This window comes from Nerophis lumbriciformis, linkage group LG07 (assembly GCF_033978685.3).
Source record: "Nerophis lumbriciformis linkage group LG07, RoL_Nlum_v2.1, whole genome shotgun sequence".
Classification (NCBI taxonomy): Eukaryota; Metazoa; Chordata; class Actinopteri; order Syngnathiformes; family Syngnathidae; genus Nerophis; species Nerophis lumbriciformis.
In genome coordinates, this window is record NC_084554.2 from 15295329 (window position 1) to 15319471 (window position 24143).

General features: G+C 39.4%; 1 protein-coding gene across 1 annotated transcript in view; it reads left to right on the top strand.

The window, feature by feature from the left end:
* The window catches only part of ubr2 (ubiquitin protein ligase E3 component n-recognin 2), a 98451-nt gene that overhangs the window by 45792 nt on the left and 28516 nt on the right, over positions 1 to 24143 (top strand). Inside the window, exons 16-36 of the mRNA XM_061965750.1 lie at positions 38 to 99; positions 2629 to 2739; positions 2867 to 2932; positions 4877 to 4999; positions 5505 to 5568; positions 5693 to 5817; positions 9823 to 9875; positions 12233 to 12335; positions 12408 to 12456; positions 14821 to 14975; positions 15114 to 15213; positions 15312 to 15421; positions 16751 to 16834; positions 16918 to 17099; positions 21464 to 21675; positions 21768 to 21861; positions 22002 to 22163; positions 22329 to 22417; positions 22507 to 22561; positions 22669 to 22817; positions 23969 to 24024. Of these exons, the coding sequence (XP_061821734.1) occupies positions 38 to 99; positions 2629 to 2739; positions 2867 to 2932; positions 4877 to 4999; positions 5505 to 5568; positions 5693 to 5817; positions 9823 to 9875; positions 12233 to 12335; positions 12408 to 12456; positions 14821 to 14975; positions 15114 to 15213; positions 15312 to 15421; positions 16751 to 16834; positions 16918 to 17099; positions 21464 to 21675; positions 21768 to 21861; positions 22002 to 22163; positions 22329 to 22417; positions 22507 to 22561; positions 22669 to 22817; positions 23969 to 24024 (2204 nt within the window). The remainder of the gene's footprint in view (positions 1 to 37; positions 100 to 2628; positions 2740 to 2866; positions 2933 to 4876; positions 5000 to 5504; positions 5569 to 5692; positions 5818 to 9822; positions 9876 to 12232; positions 12336 to 12407; positions 12457 to 14820; positions 14976 to 15113; positions 15214 to 15311; positions 15422 to 16750; positions 16835 to 16917; positions 17100 to 21463; positions 21676 to 21767; positions 21862 to 22001; positions 22164 to 22328; positions 22418 to 22506; positions 22562 to 22668; positions 22818 to 23968; positions 24025 to 24143) is intronic.

Here is a 24143-nt window from a genome sequence, read left to right on the forward strand (position 1 = left end):
TCAAGACATACCAACATGATATGCTATCCTCCCCCAGGTTTTCATGTACTCCTCAGCAGAACAGAAATTGCTTCTCGCCTCCCTGAAAAACTTCCATTGGTAGGAAAAAAACATTCTGGAAAAAAAATGTGAATCACAGAAAGTACATCATTTAGGCCATGTCCACACGGGTACTTAATAAACGCGTACTTATCTGTGCGTTTTAAGTCTCTTGTCCACACGCAAACGCCTACTATTGTCTTTAAAAACACAGTTTTGCAAAAGCTGGTCAAGGTGAAAAGTTTGAAAACTCTCTGCTTAGCGTACGCGTGTACACTGCTCAAATGGACACTTTTACTTATCTGATGACATCATGGTTGTCATTTACACAGCCTTTAAGGGGAACTGCGCTTTTTTTGGAATTTTGCCTATCGTTCACAATCATTATGAGAGACAAGACACAAGGTTGTTTTTTTTCACCTACTAAAATAAAAATCGTCTCGTTCGTACCTCTAAATCACTTTGAAAATGCATTCAAAAACCGTCAACAATTCTTCATTCACGTGCCGTAACCCTTGTAATAACCAAGTTGTAGCGACATTGTTATTGAAAGAGCGAACATTGAGGAACTATTTTTCTATCGTAGTAACAAATCGCAGTGCTACGTTACTAGCCGTAAAAGCTAACTACGGCAATAGATAAGCTAGCTTCTACAACAACAAAAAAAATCATATTACAGTATCTGTAAAGATTTAGCCCACATTTTATGTTTTGTTTATACACAGCTAGTCAGACAGTGTATGTACTGTAGTTGTAATAACACGCATGGCGCGATGCATGTATCATGATCGATATTAAAGTGACTCACTCGATGGACAGTTGCTTGTTTGGTCCAGCTGGCCGGGGACAATTCCTGTTGATTTTTGGTAAGCAATCCATTCATGTCAAAATAGCTTGACTACAAGTTCCATATTGATAGCGTCAAAATCACTTTCATCCCCCTCTCCCGGCTTCTGTCTGCTCCAACATCTCACTCTTCCTTCGTGCTCACTTCTATAAGCAGTAGTATATTTAGCTTCCAAAAGATAAGGTTGTAAATCCTCATTTGTCCAAAAATAGTTGTCTTTGTTGTCTGTTACCAAGTTTGCCATAATTAGAACACACACTTGTTTGATTCCGCAAGTAGGAACACACATGTTGCCAGAAGTCTGATGTGCGCTGCTATGGAAATAGAAATCAATGCGCGGAAGAAATCAGTCCCAGAAAGGATTCAAACGATCAAAATACGGTAAATATTGAACATATTACATATTGTTATGAACGTGTCTTAATACATTACATATAGACTTGCAGTGTGTATATAAAATGTTGCTTGAGGGTTTTGAAGTTGTTTTAGAGCAGTTTAAAGGCTACAACAGTGACTCCCATTAGCTGCATCTTCCAAGCGTTTTTTTTTGTCATCTTTAAAATCGTTAAAAAAAAAAAAAGGCGTGTGTTCTTGTCTCATGATTGTGAACGATAAGCAAAATTCCAAAAAAAAGTGCAGTTTCCCTTTAACAACACTGCCTTGCTGGCTTTAGAGTTTAGACACACCATAAGAGGACTTACTGTATGTTTGAACATAAACATGCTGCTATTTTCACTCCACATTGATAAAACAATATGCATCAGAATGGGATTTGTGCGCCAATGACAGTGAGTTGTTTTGGATACAATTGCTGTCGGACCTCTAGCTGATGAGACAACTTTGACAGGCAAGACTTTTTGCTTTGTGTCATAAAAAAGGTGCAACATTATCTCATGTTTTTAATTCTTGTTTAACAGATCATGAAGTTAGCTTACGTGTGTTGGTTCCATTTGTGTAGGTGTGGGACGGCGCGACCATGCGCGCATATAACGCACCCGCCTGACTCAAAAACGATGTATCCTTCCCACTTGTTAGGGTGTAGTGATGTTAAAGACAATGAACACTTAATTGCACATGTAATATATCACTACATTGATTATGAAATGTGTTATAAGTCCACTGGGCACACGCACGTCCATGCGCTTTAGTCACTTAAACCATTAGGAGGTTTCCTTGGCTCCTTAGTGTGCAATGATTTTAGAAATAATGTACACTTCACTGCACAAGTATTTCCAGCACACATGCAAATATACATCACCATGTTGCTGATTAAACGTGTTAGAATGCAACGAGTGTTGGGTTTCAGCAGCACAGGCGCGTACTGTATGCGCGCTTTAGACACTTAAAAAAAGATTCATAATGTTCGCAGGGCTCTATATAAGTGCAGGCCGGTTTTAAAGACAATGTATATTAAACTAGTATTATATTAGACAAGTATATTAAAATAAACATTATAATAACAGAGGTGTAACGCCACCATGTCAGCTTTTGCTGCTTTTCCAGGCTTCTGATTGGACAAAATGTGCATGACAACTGGTATATGTGTTTGTGTGTAGAAAGAGACAGTTTGAAACTATACTTTTGTGGATGGAGATAGTTTCAAACCTGAATATGCATTTTTGAAATTATCTGGATACGTGTGGACATGGCCTTTGATGATGACAAATGTGCTAGATGTTTTTTCCAAAATAAATCTTAACCACCTCAAGTCTTAATCAGTGTTGATCTGTTTCTGCTTTCAGGGGGAACTCAGCCCGCCTCTCTTGATTGAATTACCCTTAAGATGCCTAGTCCTTTGTGCCCAGGTGCTTGCTGGGATGTGGAGAAGGAATGGCTTCTCCTTAATAAACCAAGTGAGCTGCTTTTCCATCTTAAGCTCTTGTCCACACTTTGCGTTTATGTATGAATCAACCAGACAGAAACAGCAACAGTCCATTGTCTTACAAAAAAGTACAAAGAACATTCCTGTTTGTGTTTCAGATTTATTATTACCACAATGTCAAGTGCAGAGTGGAGATGTTCGACAAAGACGTCATCATGCTGCAGGTAGAAAGCAAGCCGACACTGCAACCATGATTAAATATTTAAAATCAAGGGCTTGTCTAAAAAATGCCTCAGCCTTCCCGGTAAGGTTTAGTCAGGGTTACTGAAGAGCAGCGTCTGCCGGATAGTTAGGAAGATCACTGGGGTTTTTATCTTGGTCCTGAAACTGTAGACCCACAAGGTCTTTGAGCGTGCATGCCCTACCAGTCTACATTTGTTTTAGAAGAATATTTTTAATTTCACATGTACAATGTGTGTACAGTGAAATGTAGTGTCTGTATTTGACTCATCCTCTCTTGAGGAGCAGTGAGCAGCCATCGTGTAGCGCCCGGGGACCGTATCTGGCTTGTCGTAGTTCGGCTTTTCGGTTGGTGAAGCTTCCCTATGTGGGCAATCCATAGATCAATGTAGTGTCCTGTATAAGGACACCACGGCAGTGACTAGGATGGCGGAAGATGGAATCGTACCAGGAACCCTCAAGTTTCTGGATGTCTGCTTTTGTGGACTTGTTGAAGCAATTCTACCCTGTCACTCAGGAAATCCTGTGCCGAGTGCTGCGGCATTATGGGCTATCGGACGGCCTGATTTTGTCTCTCCACTTCCTGCATGGCTGGTGTCAGAGCTGAGTCCACATTGCTAGCTTTAAGTCTGACTCGTTTCCAGTGAGGTTGCCACCGATTCTATTCATAACTTTTATGGACATGAGTTCTAGGTTAGTTTGCAAAATTACTTCTGTGTCTTACGGACTTTGTAATCCAGCTGGTTTCATCGGGCCGTGATCTTCAGCTCTCTCTGGATCAGTTTGCACCTGACTGTGAAGCGACTGGGATGACTATGAGCACCTCCAAGTCCGAGTCCATAGTTCTTGCCTTGAAAAGTATGGACTGCCATCTACTGGTCGGGGATGAGATTCTGCCCCAACTAGAGGAGTTTAGGTACCTTGGGGTTTTGTTTACGAGTGAGGGAAGAATGGATCATGAAGTTGACATGTAGATCTGTGTGGCGTCTGCAATGATGCCAACTTTGCATCGGTCTGTTGTGGTGAAGAGGAAGAAGGTTCTCAATATACTGGTCGATCTGCGTTCCTATTCTCACCTATGGTCATGAGCTTTGGGTAGTGACCAAAAGAACAAGATCGCGGGTACAAGTGGTCGAAATTAGTTTCCTCTGTAGGGTGGTGCGGCTTTACATAGGTTTAGAAGCTGTGTCATTCTGGAGGAACTCGGAGTGTGAATACAACTTTAGTTCTACTTTGACAGTTTGGATAAAACTGTCTGTACCGTACATGTTTGTCGTGCCTCTTAGGACTAAAAATTAGTTTAGGTAATTAGGGAGTTGTTTTCGGTGCATCATCCACCTACTCAGTGGCCTAGTGGTTAGAGTGTCCGCCCTGAGATCGGTAGGTTGTGAGTTCAAACCCCGGCCGAGTCATACCAAAGACTATAAAAATGGGACCCATTACCTCCCTGCTTGGCACTCAGCATCAAGGGTTGGAATTGGGGGTTAAATCACCAAAATGATTCCCGGGCGCGGCCACCGCTGCTGCCCACTGCTCCCCTCACCTCCCAGGGGGTGATCAAGGGTGATGGGTCAAATGCAGAGAATAATCTCGCCACACCTAGTGTGTGTGTGACAATCATTGGTACTTTAACTTTTTTAACTTTAATGACAGTGCACTGCGTCTGTCGTAATATTCAATGTAAAATACACTTTTATCCTTAACCATTCTGTTTATTTCAAGTAATCTATACTGAAATCTGCCTCTAATGTTTTAAACAATTAGCCAGCATAGAATGAGCAGTGCCTATTTCTTTCCTTAAAAAATTATTTTTGATCTTGATTTGCGATATTTAATCTTGTTGTTTGTTTTTTTAAGTGTACTGACTCTACTGTCACACAAAATTATGTTGTTTGGCTTCTTTGTGTCTTAATTATCTATTTCCACAGGCTGGAGCCTCCATGATGGACCCAAACCACTTCCTGATGATTGTGCTTAGTCGTTTTGAACTTTTCCACATTTTCAGCTCTGCAGACTGCAGAAAGAGATACGCCTGCAGGGAGACCAATAAGGTTGGACGATACTCTTGACGGTCTCTTATACAGTATATATATATATATATATATATATATATATATATATCTATAAATGCTTTTCGAATAAATTGCAAATATTATTATTTGTAATGATTCTTAATCGTTTCATTAAAAATTAAAAATCTATTGTTGGAAAATCATATTGTTCATTTAGATGCCCATATCTGCTGTACAGATACTTCTCTTGTCGCCATATTTGTATTTGTCTTCATCAAATGTTCGGGTAGAATTTAATTAAACAAAAACAGTTTTGTTTTAAGTAATATAGAAATTTATCAGAGCTGTTGATCTATTTTATGGAAGAATGTAGTTCATCATAGAAGTGACACCCAAAAGGTATTGATTTTGAATGCAGAATTGTTTTGAATCGATTCCTAATTGAATCGTTACCTCCAACAATCGAATCAAATTGTGTAGTACCCAAAGATTCACAGCCCGAGTGTCTACTGATTACCTTCCCATTTGTTGTTGTTATGTTCAGGATCTGGTCCAGCAGAACAATACCCTGATCGAGGAGATGCTACACTTAATAATCATCTTGATTGGTGCGTTTTTTTTAAGTATTTCCCACAGATTGATACATCATTATAGACTTTTTATTTTAACTTGTTAACTGTTCGTAAATGTGCTACATCATTGACGTTCCATGTTTGCATTTTCTATGGTCAGGTGAACGTTATGTGGCAGGCGTCGGACTTGTGGAGCCATTTGACGAGGTCAGAAGGGAAATCATCCACCAGTTGTCAATCAGACCTATGGCTCATAGTGAGCTGGTGAAAGCTCTTCCAGAGAACGTAAGACTCTCACCTTTATAATGACTGATGTTTATCTTACCACTTTTGGCCAACAACAAATGTGTGGGTGAAGTTGCGAGCATTAGACAAAATCACAAAGCCGTGCATAGCTTGTGTGGATTGGTTGAATTTGTGTGAATTGGTGCCAAGTCTCTAATCCCTCCAAATAATGGAGGGACTGAATGAATGTATTCTGGAATGGGTCCTGTATTAAATAGATTTCTGAAGAGTGCATTGGCAGTCAAGGACCTGCGTGAAGGTTGATTTATTTATGTTAATAATATTTGTTTATTTTATTTATTAAGCTGGACCTCCTTGTCATTCGAAATATTAAAATAACACTGCTGTTCGTTTGTGCAATTGCTGGGTTGCATATGACGTCACATTCATTTTTGTTCTTCGCGGCTTAATTCACATAATGGTCAACCAGCCTGAGCGTAGCATTAAAACAAGTGAGTGTAGAGTTTGAGCAGAAATTGGCGTATTGCTGTTATGTTCTTGAGTGTTCCTAGAGAAAATATGAAAGAGCTTTCATAGAATCCCGAAAGAAGTGGTTCACAAAGGTAATAAAATCCGGGAAAAAACAAAATTGCGTCGAAGGAAATGGCTCTTAAAAATATCACTTTCATCATCTTGTGGAATACAATGCTTGTGTCTTCGGTGATTACTTTGTAAAATGTTTGTTTGAACATTTGAACTGTTTGAGAAACTTTCTGTGATGCAACCAAGTTTATTCTCTGCTATATTACCGTATTTTCCGCACTATAAGGCGCACCGGATTATTAGCCGCACCTTCAATGAATTACATATTTCATAACTTTGTCCACCAATAAGCCGCCCCGGATTATAAGCCGCGCCTACGCTGCGCTAAAGGGAATGTCAAAAAAACAGTCAGATAGTTCAGTCAAACTTTAATAATATATTGAAAACCAGCGTTCTAACAACTCTGTCCCAAAATGTACGCAAATGTGCAATCACAAACATAGTAAAATTCAAAATGGTGTAGAGCAATAGCAACATAATGTTGCTCGAACGTTAATGTCACAACACACAAAATAAACATAGCGCTCACCTTCTGAAGTTATTCTTCATTCGTAAATCCTTCGAATTCTTCGTCTTCGGTGTCCGAATTGAAAAGTTGCGCAAGCGTGGGATGCAAAATGGCCGGTTCCGTCTCGTCGAAGTCAGTGTCGCTGTTGTTGTCCAGTAGTTCTGTGAATCCTGCCTTCCGGAAAGCTCGGACCACAGTTGTGACCGAAATATCTGCCCAGGCATTTACGATCCACTGGCAAATGTTGGCGTATGTCGTCCGGCGCTGTCTGCCCGTCTTAGTGAAGGTGTGTTCGCCTTCGGAGCTGTGTGAAAAAAGCCACCCGGCCTCTTCGCGTAAACTTCCCTTAACCACTCGCTCATCTTTTCTTCATCCATCCATCCCTTCGAGTTAGCTTTTATGATGACGCCGGCTGGAAAGGTCTCTTTTGGCAAGGTCTTCCTTTTGAATATCACCATGGGTGGAAGTTAGCATGGCAAGCTAGAACCACAGTGAAGGATGACTTCTCATTCCCTGTGGTGCGAATATTCACCGTACGTGCTCCCGTTCCACAGTGCGGTTCACAGGAATATCAGTTGCTGTGAAATACGGTAGTAATCCGTGTGCGGATGGAGAGATTGCGTCTTTTTATGAACCGGATCCTTATCGCTTAGTAGGAGCCATTTTGTGGTCTTTACAGATGTAAACAGGAAATGAAACGTACGGTGATATCCGCGCGTTTTTTCTTCTTCTTCCGGGGGCGGGTGGTTGCTTACAGTAGAAGAAGAAGCGCTTCCTGTTCTATGGGGGCGGGTGCTTTCCTTGGCGGTTGCTTGCGTAGAAGAAGAAGCGCTTCCTGTTCTACCGGGAAAAAAGATGGCGGCTGTTTACCGAAGTTGCGAGATCGAAACTTTATGAAAATGAATCGTAATAAAGCGCACCGGGTTATAAGGCGCACTGTCAGCTTTTGAGAAAATGTGTGGTTTTTAGGTGCGCCTTATAGTGCGGAAAATACGGTAGTGTTTGAGAGCAGAACTAAAAAGGTAAAGAAAAGACGAGATCACTTTCGATTTGTGTTCTTTTGTGGTTTCTATGCCTAAATATAACTACAAAGACCTGGTTGTGCAAATAAACTAACTTCATATTAAGTCCTAGTCGTAAATATAGTAACTGTTGGTCCAATCCACCGTATTTTCATTGTCGATTTTCATAAGAGAAACTAAAAGCTTAGTTGTTGTTGTGCAGGAAAGCCAAGTGCTTCGACACAGATGACCAGATTATAGCATCTTTGCTAGCGTCAAGAAAATATCCTTAAAGTGCTTGTATTCCATCACAAGACTTCTTCCCGGAAGTGAAAGCTAACGGTGGTCAACCAAGCCAAGATGGTTATTGTACAGCAAGCAGCGCGCAAACTATCTGGGTACAAAAGAGGCTTAAATCATCCTGCAAAAAGCAGATACGAGCAAAAAAATCAAACTATGCAATGGAATATATCCCTATCCTTTATCAAAAAAAGGTTGCAAGTTGCAACTCGTAGCAAATGTGTTTAGGAAATATAAATAATGTCAAGATAATACTTAAATGAGAAATACTAATCGTTTAAAGTATGTCGAACAAACCTTAAACAAAGTGATCACTGCAAACTTACATCTTTCGACTCTGCTCCATTGGACTAGAGTGTAAGCTGTATTCTTTCCTCCTCGTCATTTCGTAAATTCTTGCACTCTTCCGCCCTTTTTGATTACCTCTCGAGGAACTCTGAAGAAACGTTTAACCTTTTTGCTATTTAAACGAGTCGTACAACTAAAAACAACACAAGTATAGGGCATTTTTTCTTCCATTAAGGCTAAATTGTGCCTTGTATCCATTGAGAACAGAGATAGCTTGACAACCACGCATATTTAATGCAGGGGAGACATGAGCCGGACGTGACGTCTGTAACATCCCAGCAATGGTATTAATAAACTCGGCATATATAGCAGCATACTCAGTCTTGTTTAGCAAATGTTGCTAAACAACAGGGACATCAATAGCCTAATATTGAGACAAAATATGAACTTCACACCATAAAAACAACTGCCGACTAATATTCTTAGCAGGAAATCAACTGCAAAAACTGAACATTGACAAAAACATGAACCTTTTTTCTCATTACCATCACGATCACAGCAGCATGGCACTCGTTATGTCAATCCAATACGTTACTTACCGATGCACGAATAAATCCAACATTGTCTCTTACCGATTAATGCCTAATTTGTGGACCCCTCCAGATGTGGAGACATGATATGTCTCCAATGTTTTCTTCTCTAAATCTGTGAGTGTCAAATGAACTGAGGTCATAGCGAGCAGTTACAGCTTTGTGATAATGAATGGTTTAAATCTTTCATAAATTCGCTCCATCCCATTTTAAATATTTTTTGTCACAATTGATCATATATTTGCCTTTTAACCTTTCAAAATATGCCAAAATCTACATTGATGCAGATAAATAAACAGTCTATTGGGACTCTAGACCATTGCCTGAAACCTGGAAGTGCCTTTAGGTCACGTGATTGCGAACCAGCAATACAACATTTTGTTAATGCTATTTAAGGCTGTCAAGTAATTAATAATAATTAAAACCATAAAGCTGCTTACTGCAGTACAGTACTGCTAATATGAGTCAGTTAATTTGACAAATAGTTTTAGTTAGGATAGAGTATCGTAATTAATTTTGATTAGCTAATCAGAAGCTTTATTGAGAATATTTAGATTCCCAATAGAAATAATATTTTATAATACAGTGATTCGTTACCCTATTCAAGACTATACCAATGGCGAGCTAAATTGTACTGCATGGTGGAAAGGTGGCGTTTGTGCTACATTCCGAGATGGCATACCTATAATCCACATAGTTTTTTAACTTGCATACTTACATTTTTTGCGGGTTCGCACTCTGCAGACTGCTGACTGTTTTGTTTGTTTCTTCTCAGGGGAACAAGGAGACTGGACTAGAGCGTGTCATAGACTGTGTTGCTTCGTTCAAGTGAGTGTTTTTTTTCGCACAAAATCCAAACTAAACTCCAAACAAAATAAACACATAATTTATTCTGTACCATTTTGCAATGCAACTTTGTTTGTGATAGGAGACAACAAGTAGTCACAACAGATAAAACAATGACAGCATCTGCCAAGGCGTTTTAAGGGGGGGTAGGAGGTGCCTGGAGCAACAAAACTGATTAGTGTGGGTCGTCTTCCATTTGCGCCAAAAACGAACACACTCTACTCAGACAGTGATGCGTTCAGGGCCACAAAAACAGTCGGGCAACTCCAACATCACACTGCGATGCACACACAGCCAATCAGTGTCATTCACAGCGTGTTTTGTCTGCATGTTGCTGTTTTGCAGGTTAGCTTATAGCGGTTAAAAGAGGTAAATGCTGTATGCTTCCTCTTAATTTGGCAAAATGAATGGGAACTACAGGTACATTTTATTCCAGTGTCATGAATTTAAGAATTGTATTTTATGGATGATAATATAAATGGTAATAAAAGCTCTGTAATGGTATATTTTACAAAAAAAGTTGTTGTGCCCATTTTGCACACATCTCATTGTGCAAAATGTGTATGTTTTACGAAATACAAAATGTGATCTATGAAAAGGGTACATGTCTCAAATTATTTAAAAGCAGGACCCCCATCCAGACATACAACATAGAGCTCATGAAAAACAATATATTTTTTTTCAATGTCACAATTTTGAGAAAAAAACGAATTGCGGTTTTTGTCTCCAAAATTGCGATAGTGATTCGATTTGTGATTTTTATATTTTATATCTCAAAATGCGTAAAACTGCGAAAATAACTAGTGAAAGAAGACCTTTAGACTGTCAATCTACATATTCTTGTCTCAATGTGCCACACTTTAGAACAGGGGTGTCCAAACTTTTTGACTTGTGGGAGGCATTGGGCTAAAAAAATGTGTCTAGGGGCTGAAAGCCAACTGCATGTAAAGTAACAATATATATAGCCTATACATATATATGTGTACATATTATATTAATATAAAGGATATATCATTAATATAATTGGATATCAAGAGTATGTGAAAGTTCGACTCCTACCTTGTTTACTTCAGCGATGACGTCTTACGTCTTAAGTTTTGTAATCAATCAGAAATATCAAGCAGCTAAAATGCACCAAACATGGATAGGTGTCGAGTAAGTGTTTTGCATTTTTCCCATTAAGCATTGTAATGGATTTAAATTAGTGTAATTTTGAATTTTTGTATGGTGCATGGGCATTTTTTTTAATAATATCCGTAAGTTCATTGAGCAAGTTGTCATGTGTGTTGACTTTTTGTGTTGGATGCATTTTTTTGGGGGAGGGGGTCATATAAGTGAATGCTGTGCTGTATTGACATCAATGTACATTTCATGGTTATTGACCTGATTTACACATGTTGTCAACTAAATGGTGGCAAACTGGCAGCAATCACAATGTCAGATATGTATAAATAATGTGCAAACTGAAGACACCGGCAAATTTGGACACCCCTTCTTAGAACAATATTTAATAATCGTCTTAAAAAATATTTGGCTTTATGCAGACAAATAGCTTTTGTTGACATCATGCTCTTAAACTAAATAAATAATCAATACAAACTATAAAGTGGCTATAATGTAATGTTGTCATAATATATGATAATAATGCAAGTAGCCATTTAAAAGGATATAAACTGTTATTCACATTACTGTAGAATTGTTTACCATTGTACTGTAATTGGAAGGTAAATAACTTTATCCTAAATAAAAAAAAAAAAAATAGCCTCTCATTTCTGTTAGCATAAATTTAACTGGAATAAATATTCAACATCATAAGTGCTTTTTGTTTCCCAGTTGGAAAAAGGTGAGACGGTGTCTTTTTATTTATTGCCGTCACGTAATCACGGAATACTCGCTTTTTCGACCGTGTTGATGGGCTTGTATTGCTCATCCGATTTAAAGCTGAAACATTACCACAACCAGACATTTTACTTTATAATTATATCTTGTTCCTCCTATTTTTTTTACTTTGCAACACTTCTCACTAGCCAGTCATGAGCAGGGAGGCTGTCTATCCATGCTTCCTGTGTGTGTGCATACGTGTACGTGTGTGTGTGTGTGTGTAAAGTTGGCGCCCCGCTCTCCGCCCCACGAGGCAAAAATTGTGAATGACTGAAAAGAGGGCTTACTGTGTTCATTTCATTCTACTGTTAAATAAACACGCTCAGGGGCTGAGAGCGATGTCGAAACATAAACAGTATAAATATGCTGGAGGACCTTGAGAGCTTAAATACTATTAGAGTTACCAGGCATTATGATGATGATGATAATGAGTGTTTTAAATCCACCTTAATGTACAGGAAGCCAGGTGTAACTGGTCGTGGTCTTTACGAGCTGCGTCCTGAGTGGAGCAAGCACTTCAACCTGTACTTTTATCACTACAGCAGAGCCGACCAATCTAAGGTACTAAAATATACGTCACCAATACATACACACACTACATTGTTTTGACGACACTGTTTGACTTATGTGCAGGCAGAGGAGGCTCAGAGAAAGCTGAGGAGACAGACCGGCGATGATACAGGTGAATATTTGAGTGACATGATTGATAACGAAGCAAAACATCAGCTGTTTGTGATGGTAAAGAATAGAGGGTAAGGTACATAAACCATAAACCAATGGTCCTTTATGTACAAGAAGGCAAAGTCTTGCAAATGATTAAAGAGTTTCTGTAAGATTGCTCAAAGCAAGGTTTCACGCTCTTGGAGGTTTTGTGCACGCAATACACAGTTGCACACTCCCTGGGCTTGTGGAGGCTCATTTCCGCTAATACTTGGTTTTTCTTTTGTTTTTCTTTTGCTTGTATTAGATTACTGAATAATCTCCGCTAATACTTCCTATTTGGTGACCGCTTGTATTAGACAACGCAAGACACACGTACCTCTTTAATTGTTAATGCATCCCTGTATTCGCTACATGCAGTGGCAAAGTTGCTAAATAAGAAGCACAGATCAGGGTTTCCCCCAGATTGCCAATATACAGGTGGCGGTTGGGGCGTGGCTAGGGATGTGGTAGGGGCATGGTCGATATGATATCATACATATGACGTCATGATTAATTTAATCTGCATATATTTTCTTTAAAAAGGCTAAAAAAATGTTAAAAACAAATCTGTGTTATTTGTTATTAGTATGAACTTATATGTTCGTGTACCATTTTGCTCTATTTCTCAATTGTTGCTGCTTGTTTTGAACGTAAAACAGGCTGCACTATATTCTGCACTGCCTGAATGTTGGAATTTAGTTTGCCAAATATTTGAGCAATCCTTTGAATTAGAGATGGTAAAAATAACTTCAGGTGTTTCATTGATATTCTCCACAATAATCGCTGTACACAAAGAAAAATACACCAATACACAAATGAAGTGATCATACATGTAGGAATCACAATAAATGAATAATACAGTTTTGAGTAAAATGAAAAAAGCATCACAATTATACAGGATGAAGGTTGGCGCGAATGCCATTAGCTTTAAGTGGAACTGCACTTTTTTTTGGAATTTTCCCTACCGTTCACAATCACTATGAAAGACATGAAAACGAATGTCATTTTTGTAATCGAGTTACTCAAATTGCTTCACTCCTAATTAGGGATGATGTTCGAAACCGGTTCTCCCGATTGTTCGATAAGAAAAGAACCGATTCCATGGATTCAAATCCCTTTTTGAGAACTGGTTCCCGTTATCGAAGCCACTATACCGTATTTTCGCGACCATAGGGTGCACCTTATTAAAAGGCGCTGTGTCAGTTACGGGTGCTATTTCTGTATTTAACGCATAAAGAAGGCGTAGCGTATTTTTGGGCGCAGGCATGGTTAAACATACGCTAGCTTAAAACATGCGCTAGCCTGCATGGACGCTGTTTTAAAAGGGCAGCAGGAGCAAAGCTGAGTTCGGTTGTACTTTATTGAAGTATTTATCAATGTACTCACATTATTTTTTGATCAATCCTCATCCACAAATCCATCAAAGTCGTCATCTTCTGTGTGTGAAATGAACAGCTGGGCAAGTTCTCCATCAAACACGCCAGATTCCCTCTCCTCATTTTCAGAGTGAGTCTCCTTGTCCATTAGCATAGCAAGCTAGCACAACAGTAAAAGCCGACTTCTCTTGCCCCGTTGTGCGTATCGATTCGCTACCGTGCTGGTCCCTTTCTTCTCCACATATTGCTTCACCGGGATGTCCACTGGGGGTGTGCCTTTAGCGTCCTCTCTCACCTGAAACCTTCACCCTATAACGGCCGCATGCTGTCCTCAGTCACGTCCGCTTTTCCTCCATATAAAGAGCGTGCCGGCCCAGTCAGATAACATGGCTTTTGGAACTCAGTGCACACACAACAACCTATCTGGATTCGATAAGAGATTCGATAAGGAATCGGTTCGATAAGAGGATTCAATAATGGGCTGGAACTCGATAATTTCTGAACGAACATCATCCCTACTCCTAATATACTACAGCACCTTACTACATCCCAATTGTGCTCAATGTGCTGCATAAGAAAAACAGGTTCAATCATATACAAACAGGGTAAATTCACAAAGAGGTGTTCAAGACAGGCAGTATCGCTAGCTGCGGATTAGCCACGGGCTGCACAGTATTTGTTTACCGAATAGACAAGGGACAGAAAGTATACAATGTGGGAAGTCTGTACGCTCCTGTATAGAACTGAAAGTTCTGAACCCCCCCAAAAAAAATGTTTTTAAATACATTGTGTCGTTATACCCTGAATAGAATGTGGATTAAATCAACAGTAATAAGATGACACATCGATATACTACAGTACTAATAGTATATACAATTTTAAAGACGTTTAAGCATGTCCACTTTTTTCAATTTTTTCTGGGGATGTTGTTTTCTTTCTTCTAAAGATTGTGTTTGTTTGTTCCTCAGCCCTTCCCCCACCAGTTCCTCCTCCTCTCTGTCCCCTGTTTGCTAGCCTGGTGAACTTGCTGCAGTGTGATGTGCTTTTGGGTGTGGAGGGTGCTGTGTTGCAGTGGGCGATGGAACCGAGGGGCGGAGGCTGGTCAGAGTCAATGCTGCAGAGAGTGAGAGACACTTTAAGATAAAACATTTATAAATGCAGAAAATGTTTTAAAGTCTTGGTGGAAGACTTAAGGCTAAAATCCAACCAAGAAACCAGATGTGCTGAAATGTGTCTTTGTGCATTTGTTAACATAATGTAGGTGCTCCATCTAGTAGGCATGGCTCTGCTGGAGGAGCAACAACAGCTGGAAAACAATAGCGAGGATGACATCACCTTCAATTACACTTCTAAAATTACACGTCAGTACATAACACCCCGTAACTCCAACATTGACATGTTTTCTATTTGAAGAGCATCATAACTCAATCCAACAACTTCTTTGTGTACCTTCTTTTAGGTCCAGGTGAAGCTCCAAATACTTCAGGAAGTGTCCTGGCTTTGCTGGAGAGTCTTCAGAATGCTCCTCATCTGGAGGTCCACAAAGACATGATCACCTGGATCCTAAAGGTACAGTGTGCTGACTGAGGATGTACTCAAACTCGGCCATTTGTACTGTGCTGGGCTTGTGTGCGATTCTCCCACCCTTTCCAGGCCCTCGCTGGCCTGCTTGCTCTTTCCTTACTTTATATTCTGCTGTATTACTGCAATTTCCCTGGCATTGCGGAAGATTTCCATACTTATTTTATGTCGTAATGGTTATTTTGTACAAGTTGCTGCTGTCATTAATTGATACTACAATAGGGCTGCGAGCATTCATTTGATGATACGTTCTTTTGCGCTTTAGTGCTACGATATGTTAACGTGTTATAAAGTTAAAAGTTAAAGTACCACTGATTGTCACACACACACTAGGGGTGGCGAAATTATTCTTTGCATTTGACCCATCACCCTTGATCACCCCCTGGGAGGTGAGGGGAGCAGTGGGCAGCAGCGGTGACTGCGCCCGGGAATAATTTTTGGTGATTTAACCCCCAATTCCAACCCTTGATGCTGAGTGCCATGCAGGGAGGTAATGGGTCCCATTTTTATAGTCTTTGGTATGACTATCGCACTCTACAGCAAACTAGTTTACTATGCTAACATCAGTATGAAACACAGTCTGAAATTACGAAAATTAGCATGACTGACTTTTGGCCAAAAAACGTCCCAAATTCACAGCCAGCAAATAATACACCACAATCAAATATTAACATGCTACTCAACGATACATACCGATGATATTTTGTTTGGCATGAGAATTTGCAATCGTCACCGAACTAGCTGTAAACTAGGCAATGCTGCCTCCGCTGTCTGTTGAATTCCAAAGTGAACTTAAACACTGGTCTTACCCGGTACATATATTCTTAAAACATTCAACAAACAAGACAGAACAGTATGTATATACACATATGTATGTGTATGTATATACATATTTATATAATGCATTTACATATATTGCATATATGTAAATGCATGTGCCTATATATGTGCATATATTACATATCAGTGGCCTAGTGGTTAGACTGATAGGTAGGTCGTGAGTTCAAACCCCGGCCGAGTCATACCAAAGACTATAAAAATGGGACCCATTTTTATAGTCAGCATCAAGGGTTGGAATTGGGGGTTAAATCACCAAAATGATTCCCAGGCGTGGCCACCGCTGCTGCTCATTCTTCCACTCACCTCCCAGGGGGTGAGGGTGATGGGTCAAATGCAGAGGATAATCTCACCACACCTAGTGTGTGTGTTTTTTATTCGACTTGAACTTTGGAGTAAATATGAAGTGTCTGCCAAGGTTGTTGTTATGTGGTTTATTTTGTATTCCAAACATCAATATGGAATTTTTTTTGTTTGCAGATGGTGGCAAACATCAAAACGATTAGAGAACGTACATCCTCCACCTCTTCAGTTACTGTCACCCATGGACATGGGCAGGAGGAGGTGAAACTTACAAACCTCGTCCTTACTTTCATGCTGAAATGATGTGAAATTAGTTATTAAGTGGATTTGGTGTCCTCCTGCAGATGATACGAGACAAAGACAAAGCAGAGAGGAAGAGGAAGGCAGAAATGGCTCGACTGCGGAGGGAAAAGATAATGGCTCAGATGTCTGAGATGCAGAAGCATTTCATCAACGAGAACAAAGAACTTTTTCAGCAAACTCTAGCAGAACTCGAGGTGTCAACATCTGGTGATTTGGAGCACAGGTAAAAACTGTAGCTCGACATTTATTTAGACGTATACTCTTCCATATTAAGGATGGAACAGTCATGTTTTTTTTTCTTTTTTTAGTACTCAGTTTAGAGCAGGTGTCCCCAAACTACGGCCCGCGGGCCTGATCCGGCCCCCCAGCATCCAAAATCTGGCCCACGGGAAGTCCCAAGTTAAAAATTTTTTTTTTATATATATATAAATCTTTCCTTTCTAATCCATTTTCTACTGCTTGTTACTCTCGGTGTCTCCTAGCCGCTCAGGCTAATCATATTGTCTAAAAATGAATTTTCCCATCGATAACGTGACAATGTTAAATGTCAAAACGGATTAAAAAGACAATGTATATATATATATATATATATATATATATATATATATATATATATATATATATATATATATATATATACACATACATACAGCCCGGCCCCCGGCCAAATTTTTTTTAACCCAATGCGGCCCACGAGTCAAAAAGTTTGGGGACCCCTGGTTTAGAGTGTATGTGTAGTCCCAATCATATGCATTGAGAAGCAGGACTGGTGAAGGCGTTCGTGTCGGAGGGATGGCAAAAGGACTTTTTTTTTTTAAACAATCAGTCATATAGAGCAGTGGTTCTCAAATGGGGGTACGCGTACCCCTGGGGGTACTTGAAGGTATGCCAAGGGGTACGTGAGATTTTTTTTAAATATTCTAAAAATAGCAACAATTCAAAAATCCTTTATAAATATATTTATTGAATAATACTTCAACAAAATATGAATGTAAGTTCATAAACTCAGTGAAGCACAAGCTCAGGTTTCTCACTAAAATGTCTGTCAAAAAGAACTGTGAAAAGAAATGCAACAATGCAATATTCAGTGTTGACAGCTAGATTTGTTGTGGACATGTTCCATAAATATTGATGTTAAAGATTTCTTTTTTTGTGAAGAAATGTTTAGAATTAAGTTCATGAATCCAGATGGATCTCTAATACAATCCCCAAAGAGGGCACTTTAAGTTGATGATTACTTCTATGTGTAGAAATCTTTATTTATAATTGAATCACTCGTTTATTTTTCAACACGTTTTTAGTTATTTTTATATATTTTTTTCCAAATAGTTCAAGAAAGACCACTACAAATGAGCAATATTTTGCACTGTTATACAATTTAATAAATCAGAAACTGATGACATAGTTCTGTATTTTACTTCTTTATCTCTTTTTTTCAACCAAAAATGCTTTGCTCTGATTAGGGGGTACTTGAATTAAAAAAATGTTCACAGGGGGTACATCACTGAAAAAAGGTTGAGAACCACTGATATAGAGGATGGGTCATTGTATAGGTCTGCTGTACTGGAGCACTTTGCCAACTCTTTCACATTCTTCCGAAGTCTACCGGATATTTCCCTTTTCTATTGACACCCCAACTGAACTCACAAATCTCCCAGACTGTGGTGTTTTTGTGTTGATATAAGATATTGTAGCTTTTCGTCGGATGTCGACAGGATGACGTGGTCGATTAACAATCACTTTATTAAAACAACCAACCAACAACATTTACAACCGTCTTACTTAAGCGCACATACACTGGCTCCAAACCCAAGAACACATTTCCACAAGGTAGAATTATTATTAATAAATCGATTATTTTCATTGTCGGAGCATTAAAAAAGACTGTTTACAACCTTCTAAATATTTTGTGAAACATAATTAGAACCCTTTAAACATGAGAACATGAATAAACAACCATATAGTCACCTTTACACTCATTTTACCCAATAATAGTGGTGTGTTCCACTGTAGATTACAGTACTCACTGGTAGTCTGGAGAATCCTCCAGGCGCCAGTGCGGTCGTCACGCGGTCACTACAACACAACCACTACATGGAAACACTTCATCACATCAAGTTTAATTTCTCTAAATGCGAACTAGGATTTGATATGCTGAAACCACGGGCTTAAATTGTTCTGCACAAAGTTGGTCAACTTGACAGGCTCCGCTACTACCATTAGTCGTGTTGTTAGCATTGTCATTCCACATTTCTCACGGCAAACGGTCTTTAAAGTGATGTGGCGCTAATTATATCGAAGACAGAGTGCATCAAGTGAGTTCATCTCCACTTTGCATTGCCCTGACAGTTTCTGATACCTGAGAACTGACCGCATTAAGTCACATCAAATCATGTACGTCTCAAGTTTTTTCATTCGACATCCCTCATGCAAAATCTCACTAATGTGCACATGTTGCATTGATAAAAAATCAGTTGAAGATAAAGTGCATCATAAAGTTGTTCTGCCAAAAATTGGTCAATTCAATTGTTGCAGTGAAGATAGCGCCAAGATTAGCTGTCGTGTTGTTAGCACTGTGCACCTTTTACCCGGAAACATAAGTGTGGCGAGGGACGACTGTATTGAACTACCATCTTTAATTATGATTATATTAGTTGTTGTCTAAGGTTCCTAAACCAAAGATAACCCAGTTGTGTAACCGCTTTGAAAGTAACCGCAGTGAGGTTTTTTTGCATAGAATTAGCAAATACATTAAATATTAGAGGTGGGGGAAATGCATCGCAATTCGGACATGGGCGATTGTAAAATTGATTAGGAAATGTCAATAATCGATTATTTATTTATTGTAAATAAAGTAATGCAGACAGTTCCATAATTTGGTTGACTGCAGCGAGCCACCTCATCGAGAGATCCGACCAGTAAAAGCTGCACATGATGAATGCTTATTCAGTGAAACAAAAAGAAATAAAAAACTGCATCAATATACATAAATTAAAAATGCATCAATTATTGATTTTTAATTGAATTGTAGCTCTTGAATCGTAATTGTATTCGAATCGTGAGGTGCCCAAAGATTTCCACTTCTACGAAATATAGCCACATGACATGTATGCCAATAGCATGTTGACACTAAGCACATTACTGTGATTTAACAGAAAATATTTGAAAATGAATAATTTAACAACACTTATTTTCACACAGTGGGGAATGTGTTGGGGTAACAGGACTAAAACCCATTAACACAACTAAATACAGATTTCCTGATCATGGGGTATAAGCTGATGAGATGACAAGCCTCACCAATTTTTACTGCAGCTGTTTCCCAGTGTTTACATGGCTAAGGACTGTCCTGACTTGAAAGATTCCTTCAAAAAGGATGCATGCTGTTTTGTTGTTTTTGTTATTCTTTACAAACTCAGGGAGTAAGGCCATGTACACATGAACACGGATACTTAAGCCATGTCCACACGAATACAGATAGTTAAAAAATTGATATCCAGGGTTAAAACGGTCTCCATCAACACAAGTGTAGTTTCAAAACGGTCCTTGTCTACACACAAACGTATACGCCAGCTGTCGTGCACATTTTGTCAAATCAGAAGCCTGGAAAAGCAGCTATAGCTGACTTGAGTGTGTGTGTGTTTATAAAGCATCGGTGTTCGTGTGGACATGGCCTTAAATGGGTTCCAATAGTAGTTTTGACTTTTGTTTAGTTATTGTGCCCTATCCACTTTTTTTGCTCCAGGAGTATGTAACATTTAATACCACAAATTAGATCCATCATCTGATCTACAAATTCTAAATTTAATGAAATCAGTTTTGTAAAAAAGGCTCACTGTGTTTACTTTAGCTGCTTGCTAAAACACTTTCATTGTCATTATCTATCGTCAAAGTATCAGATCGGGACTCAAACTCAGATCAAATCTTAGGCCAAAAATGTAATTGAGTTTGGAGGCCAGAAATGCTGATTAGGACATGACTAACACTAAAGTATGAATTTTCACTAAATTGTTATACTTGAAAGTTGATTTTGGATAGGGACTAACATAAATACGTAAAGAAAAAAGGTTTCTAAAGGGTTTAAATGAAAAAGAGAAGCCGCTCCTCACTGTAGCAGCTAGATATACATATATGTGACATTACTGACACCTAGTGACCAGTCAGTATGTGTTTATTTAAGTAAAAAAAGACGCTATAGATTCGACTGATCGTCGACTAATGATAAAAACGATCTGATTTCCATCCATCCATTTTTTACCGCTTTCCCCTCTCGGGTCTTGGGGGTGCTGGAGCCTATCCCAGCTGCATTCGGGCGGAAGGCGGGTTACACCCTGGACAAGTCACCATCTCATCGCAGGGCCAACACAGACCGACAACATTCACATTCACACACTAAATTTGATTATGAAAATCCTTATTTGAAGACAGCCTTGTTATTTATCAAGTATGCAATCAGATTAATGTACAGGACACTTTGCCTGATTAATATTTTTACATCTGATTTTATTGTGCATTTATGCATTTTATTTTCTAGACAAGTTTTGGTTAGGATGGCCTAAATAAGCTCCTTGTCTGTTGCCATTCCAGCACTTCCAGTTCGGAGCCGTCCTGTTCATCTGAGGTCTGCGTCGGTCCCACAAGAGTGGGCAGAGGAGCCGAGCGGCGTGACCTGGTGACCTGCATACTGTGTCAGGAGGAACAGGAGGTGAAATGTCACGGCAGGGCCATGGTTTTGGCAGCGTTTGTTCAGAAATCAACCGTTTTGTCCAAAAGACGCTGCTGCTCTATACCCAACGCAGGTGCGCTTCATTCACCCTTTCCCTGAAACAGACGAGAGAGTGATCATTTTTTAGGATTTCTGATTGGGGATTGTATGGATATTGTGTTTCAGAGCGACATGACCCTTTGTTCATGCATCCAGACCTGTCAGTAGGTATCCATACTGCTAGTTGTGGACACATCATGCATGCCACCTGCTGGCAGAGGTGAGAGTCACATGATTAGAAGCAGTCACGATACTGTAATGTGTAATGTTTACCACTAGGGTGTGTTAAGTGTTCTTGTCCACTAGATGTGGTGGTGTTCCACATTCTAGTCATTGCATCAACGCCAACTTTATATTCAGGTACTTTGAAGCAGTGCAGCTCAAGGAGCAGAGGCGGCAGCAGCGTTTGCGAAGTCACACCAGCTACGACGTGGAGAATGGAGAGTTCCTGTGTCCACTGTGCGAGTGTCTTAGCAACACTGTTATACCTCTGCTGCCGCATGCACAAACACCTGACCGCAGGTACAATCACACACATCTCCTGTGTATTGTATTGTTTTGTAGTCTGGTTAATGTTGTGACTTAAGACTTTGGCTGCACAAAAAAATGTACATTGACATCTAATTTAATTTCTATTTTCTTGGATTTATAATTAATGCAATTTTCAATGGCTTATTTGTCTTTTAGTGTTGATCACCCAAGTCTGGACATGTGGCTGAAGACAACTAGTCAGCAGATTGCAGCACTGCACCACTCCTATAAAAAACCGCCAAGTGGTCAGTCAGCAGTCATTCAGACACATGAAAAACTGCTCTATTGTGTTTGTGTTGTGAGTGTTTTAATGTTACTTCTGATGTCTGTGCAGCAGATGACATGGAGCCTCCTATCCCTGAAGGATTCAGGCTTGATTTTACTCCACTGTGAGTCAGCATTGATTATTTTTTGAGATTGTCACCATATAGAGAAAAACATCTCATTGAAAGTTACAGGACTGTCATCACTGATGACTTATATTATTTTTTCTTAGAAACCCTTTTTCCAGCAGTATTATTGAGATGATAACCACGTTCAGCATGTCAACCTACAAGGTGGGACTAAAGGTGAATCCCAATGAGCAGGACCACAGGGTGCCCGTGCTGAGTTGGTCCACCTGTGCCTACACCATCCAAGCAATAGGTACACATACACACCCACTTACAGTGCATTTGGAAAGTATTCACAGGGCTTCACTTTTTCCACATTTGGTTATGGTATAGCCTTATTCCAAATTGGAATATATACATTTTTGTCCTCAAAATTCTACACCAATACCCCATAAAGACAATGTGAAAAGCAAATTGTATTATGAATAAATGTATCATATTTTAAAGCAAATGTATTAAAAATAAAAAAACAAAAAAATCACATGTACGGTACATAAGAATTCACAGCATTTGTTCAATACTTTGTTGATGAATCTTTGGCAGTCTTTATGAATACGATGTCACATGTTTGGCACACCTATATTTTTGCCCATTCCTTTTTGCAGCACCTCTCAAGCTCCATCAGGATAGATAGGAAGCGTTGGTTTTCACCCAGGATGTCTCTGTACGTTGCTGCATTCATCTTTTCCTCTATCCTGACTAATCTCCTAGTTCCTGACGCTCAAAACATCCCCACAGCATGATCACTGTAGGGATGGTATTGGCCTGGTGATGAGCGGCGCCTGGTTTCCTCCAAACATGATGCTTGGCATTCACGCCAAAGAGTTAAATCTTTGTCTCATCAGACCAGGGAATTTAGTTTCTCATGGTTAGAGTCTTTCAGGTGCATGTTGGCAAACTTTTAACGAAAAAAATGGCTTCCCTCTGGCCGTTATACAATACAGACCTGGTTGGTGGATTGCCGAAGGGATGGTTGTCCTTCTGGAAGGTTCTCCTCTCTCCACAGAGGAATGTTGTAGTTTCCCATCTGATCTGATGGAGCTTGAGAAGTGCTGCAAAGAGGATTGGGTGAAACTGCCCAAAGATTGGTGTGCCAAGCTTGTGGCATCGTATTCAAAAATACTTGAGGCTGTAATTGCTGCCAAAGGTGCATCAACAAAGTATTGAGCATTTTTAATACATTTGCAAAAATTTTGAAAAAAAAACTTTTCACATTTTCATTATGGAGTATTGTCTGTAGAATTTTGACGCCAAAAATTAATTTATTCCATTTTGGAAGAAGGCCTAAGAAGGCATAACAAAATGTGGAAAAAGTGAAACGATGTGATACTTTCCAGAAGCGCTGTTCACCAGAATCATTTACACATTCACCTGTCATAAACAATCTGTCATTGACTTTTACAGAGCGCCTCCTTATGGATGAGGAGAAGCCTTTATTCGGAGGTTTACCCTGCAGACAGGTAATGTTATCCCTCTCAATTATTACACTCAGTGTAGCCTAAGAGACCACTACTAACATCTTTAAATGGACGCTGAGATTTGCTAGAGCCCTGCATAATAGATCTCCAATACCATGTCC